The following is a 4,699-nucleotide window of genomic DNA, read 5'->3' as shown; positions in this document are numbered from 1 at the left end:
TGGCTCTGGCAGCGATTTAAAGGGCCCGGGGCTGCTGCCCGAAGCCCAGGGCCCTTTTAAATTGCAGGCCTGGGGAAGCTGCCCCCTGCCGGTATGGTCGGCTGTGTACTGGCTCTTGCCGGTACGCCGTACCAGACCGTACCAGCTTACTTTCACCTCTGAGTTTCTATCTCCAGCTTGAAACCACTATACAATAGTTTCCTCAGGCAAGTCCTTAGTGTCTTGAGTTACATCCATGGCTCAAATCTTGCTATATGCAGCATGTGAGCACAGCAGAATTCCCCTATATGCTACATGTTGCAGGGTCAGAGCCATGGCCCTACAATTCCTATTCAGTTAGGTATGGTGTCCATTAGAGACAAAATTTGGGAACATCTTTTCAAATTTTAAGGAAAAAAACAAAATAATACAGGATCTTAGACTCCCCCATAGAATTTATTCAAGGAAGAAGCTAAAGCAGAGGCTGAGGTTCTGCAGTTGGGGCATCTTACCTGAAGATCATAATGGGAGGGATGCAGTGAGTGAGTGCGGGGGACAGGAGGAGAACAGAAAACTGGAGTTAAAATGGGGAGTGAGTGAGAATGGAGAGAAGTATCAGGAGTTTGGAGAGACTGGAGAGAAGATAGACCTAGGGGTCTTTTGCAGAAGGCACTAAACAGTTAAAGATGGGCTCAGGTCCCCTTAAAGATTTTTTTTTCCTGACCTTGGATCAGATTTGATGTGGGGTAACTCTAGCCCTGGATAGCCACTTAGAAAACAAATATAAATTAACAAAGACATTCCTAACATTAGTCAACAAAGCTGCAGATGGGGGCCACTTTTAGTTACTTGCTAACTTCTATCCAGGAGAGAAAGCAAATGACTGGTGTAGAGCATCTGAGAAAAATAGAGATGTAGGAGACTTGAAAGTAAGATTGAATGTTGCCTACAATAGTATTTTTCACTGTCCTTGCTCTTTGCAGTGTTCTAATAGAAGTCTGCACCCATTTGGTTGTCCTTCTTATTGTGTAAGTAACACTGTTTCCCACCTGGACACATTTTTGCATAGTTAAGCACTAGGGAAATCAGACACGTTTCAGAAAGGTACATTACATTTCTTTGGGAGAGGAGCGAAGCACCAGGGGACGCCAGGAACTTCTGAACTGAAGCAGCATCCTGCATTCTCGCATTGCTCAGCAGTGATTCCTGGAGGCCCGCAGTTCGCTCTGGTTTTTGGATCCATCTTACATCGGCATGGAGCTGTTTAGAACAAAAATCAATGTTACCATATCTCTCTCTTTATCCTTATTAGTGTTTTTTTTTTGTTTTTTTTTTTTATCAATGGCACTTTCATTGGTTTCAAACAATCTTGCAAACATAAATTCTCCATGACCCACTGAAGCCAGAAATCATTTGGTCTACAGCTTTTCAATAGTATGAAGATACTGGCTCCATTGAGGTCAATGGCAAAGTTCCATTGACTTCAGTGGGGCCAGGGTTTCACCCATTAAGCATTACTGTCCTACTCCAAAGCCCATTCAGGTAATGGAATGAGGCCCATTGACTTCAGTAAGCTTTGGATCAGGCCCAGGAGTAAGAATGTGACATCATGTACTATTCCAGTTCCAGCAAATTTTGACACCTTTGCTGATCTCTTACAAAGAAAGAGAGAGAGAAGGGTTCAGTGCAAATTAGTATAGTTGTGAAGATGCAAAACCATGGTAGTCAGGTTATTGTAAAATAAGGGATCAGATGCAAATTGTAATAGCTGGAATTTTAACATTATAATCTTACAGTAGAGGCATCACTAATAGATTGGTTCAATAAAAACTGTCTAAATGCATCAAATCTAGTTAATTGCAGCCCCTTTCTTGGGTTGTCTAATTGAATTTCTTTGTCTGATTATGCAGTATTATATACAACTTTCTGCTTGTATTGGCACAACAGCGTGGTATAAGTTAAAATAAACAACAGTGTGCTTTTTGGAGAGACTTGGCTACAGTAGACCATCGTGAGGCAAGATCTTTCCGGTTTTCTAATGGGTAGTACCAGGTTCGATGTCTATTACTACTCCTTTTTGTAGATTGCTGCTTATTTTGCTAAGAATATGAGAGTTAATCTTGCTCCCAGTGAAGTCAGTGGGATTTTTGCTACTGAATTCAGTAGCAGCCGGATCAGGATCATGGAACAATACCTTGAGATGAAATGTTAATGTTTTATTGTACACAAATAGGAGATCTGCTCTTGCTGCCTTTGAAATCAGCAGGATCAGGCCCATGCAAGTACTTCTGAATGCAATAGCAAATAAATATACTTACCTGGGACTTCTGCTCCTTCAGTCAGTGCACTGAGCCCTAAAATGAGGATGACTGAGAGTAACTGGATCCCCTTCTGTTCCATTGCAGTTTGGAGTCCTCAAAAAGAAAAGAGAGAGAATTTGGATCTAGGATAAGTACCTCTCACATTCAGAAGGGTTCATTTTATATCCTCTTCTGTGTTTGTGCAGTAGGTTCAGATAACACTTTCCCAGACCATGCTCCACCTAGAGTATCTTTTTCTTTTGATTAGAAAATCTAACCAAATATAGATATCATTTGATATCCATTTGATAAAATGCAAACTTCTGTGATAAACTGCATTTATCATACACCTTTGACCACCTCACCTAAGCTCATTTCCTTGAGTACATTCCACACCTCTGAGCAGCTTCAAACTGTTGCTATATATTTCTAATAAAACAACTTGCCAGAGCAATATTTTCCCTCCAAATATATAATTTCTGCTTCAAGACTCCCACTGGGCCAAGGCCCAGACCAGGCGATATTCACTCCTGAACCAGTGAGAGGATAGCTCACCATCCATTTGGCCTGTAGAAAAGGAAACCACGTCACATTAGGAAGTAAAGAACTGTTGTGTTAAAATCAATGGAATATTAACCTGACCCTGTCACTGTACAACACCAAATAATCCAATATGGTTTGGGGTTATGATGAATAGAGAGACCTTGGCCATCTTAATCCCATGGTGCAAACACTAAAAAAAAAAAAAAAAAAAAAAAAAGGCCAAAGTTTGGAAATGTATTGATTAGGACACACAAGAGAAAAAGCATCTTGCAATAGAGTGGTTATGCAAAACAAACTTAATCCAAATTTATCAAAGTCCTCTTTAGAGCGAGGATATTGGTTAGAGTCTTGTATTTCGCCAAACAGTCCTTCTTAGTGGAGAAGAAAGGATTAGTTCTGTTGTATATTGAGTTGACCTCTGAGAATGGTGATTACTTTTTCTGCCTCTGGCAAAACAGAAAGAAAAAGAAAGGATAGTAAAAGTGGGAGAAATAAGGCTTTTGTTGACATTCTAACAATACAAAGGGGCTGGTCAGTCACAGGTGGATGCTTTGGGCTGTCAGGTTGGCCATGACAGCTATTGCTCTGGACTCTGACTCACTTCCCTGGTCTGGGATGTCATATGGCTGGTCTGGTCAGGTCCCTCTCCTTTATCCATCTCTCTCAGGCTGCACGGACTTATTCATAGATTCATAGATTCTAGGACTGGAAGGGACCTCGAGAGGTCATCAAGTCCAGTTCCCTGCCCTCATGGCAGGACCAAATACTGTCTAGACCATCCCTGATAGACATTTATCTAACCTACTCTTAAATATCTCCAGAGATGGAGATTCCACAACCTCCCTAGGCAATTTATTCCAGTGTTTAACCACCCTGACAGTTAGGAACTTTTTCCTAATGTCCAACCTAAACCTCCCTTGCTGCAGTTTAAGCCCATTGCTTCTTGTTCTATCCTTAGAGACTAAGGTGAACAAGTTTTCTCCCTCCTCCTTATGACACCCTTTTAGATAACTGAAAACTGCTATCATGTCCCCTCTCAGTCTTCTCTTTTTCAAACTAAACAAACCCAATTCTTTCAGCCTTCCTTCATAGGTCATGTTCTCAAGACCTTTAATCATTCTTGTTGCTCTTCTCTGGACCCTCTCCAATTTCTCCACATCTTTCTTGAAATGCGGTGCCCAGAACTGGACACAATACTCCAGTTGAGGCCTAACCAGCGCAGAATAGAGTGGAAGAATGACTTCTCGTGTCTTGCTCACAACACACCTGTTAATATACCCCAGAATCACGTTTGCTTTTTTTTGCAACAGCATCACACTGTTGACTCATATTTAGCTTGTGGTCCACTATAACCTCTAGATCCCTTTCTGCCGTACTCCTTCCTAGACAGTCTCTTCCCATTCTGTATTTGTTAAACTGATTGTTCCTTCCTAAGTGGAGCACTTTGCATTTGTCTTTATTAAACTTCATCCTGTTTACCTCAGACCATTTCTCCAATTTGTCCAGATCATTTTGAATTATGACCCTGCCCTCCAAAGCAGTTGCAATCCCTCCCAGTTTGGTATCAATGACTTCAATGAGCCATTTCATCTTGTTGTTCTGGTGCCATGTGGTGCGGTCGGTCTCTGGCTCAGGTGTAAAGCTACCAGGTAGAGCCCCAGAGGAAGGTAGTGGTGGACGCAAAGGAAAAGGAAGACAGGGTAGAATCTCACATATATCAGTCTGGGATTCTCACTGGTCCAGCAGTGATGGTTGGGCGTCCTCAATGGTGTGCTGGTCTAGACATACTGATGATCAAGGTTCACCAGCGAAAGACAGTCAGGGCCGGCTCCAGCATTTCTGCCGCCCCAAGAAAAAAAAAAAAAAAAAAAAAAAAC

General features: G+C 41.8%; 1 protein-coding gene across 1 annotated transcript in view; it reads right to left on the bottom strand.

The window, feature by feature from the left end:
* LOC112111324 (trefoil factor 2-like) overlaps positions 1-2,379 on the bottom strand; it is a 32,665-nt gene extending 30,286 nt beyond the window's left edge. Inside the window, exons 1-2 of the mRNA XM_029911569.1 lie at positions 2,298-2,379; positions 1,093-1,239 (exon numbers count right to left, since the gene is read on the bottom strand). Of these exons, the coding sequence (XP_029767429.1) occupies positions 1,093-1,239; positions 2,298-2,379 (229 nt within the window). The remainder of the gene's footprint in view (positions 1-1,092; positions 1,240-2,297) is intronic.
* Between the last annotated feature and the right edge of the window lie 2,320 nt (positions 2,380-4,699).

The sequence above is a fragment of the Terrapene carolina genome, unplaced genomic scaffold (assembly GCF_002925995.2).
Source record: "Terrapene carolina triunguis isolate 2854851 unplaced genomic scaffold, T_m_triunguis-2.0 Scaffold31, whole genome shotgun sequence".
NCBI lineage: Eukaryota > Metazoa > Chordata > Testudines > Emydidae > Terrapene > Terrapene triunguis.
The sequence above is the reverse complement of the archived record's forward strand: the minus strand, read 5'-3'. Positions and strand labels throughout refer to the sequence as shown.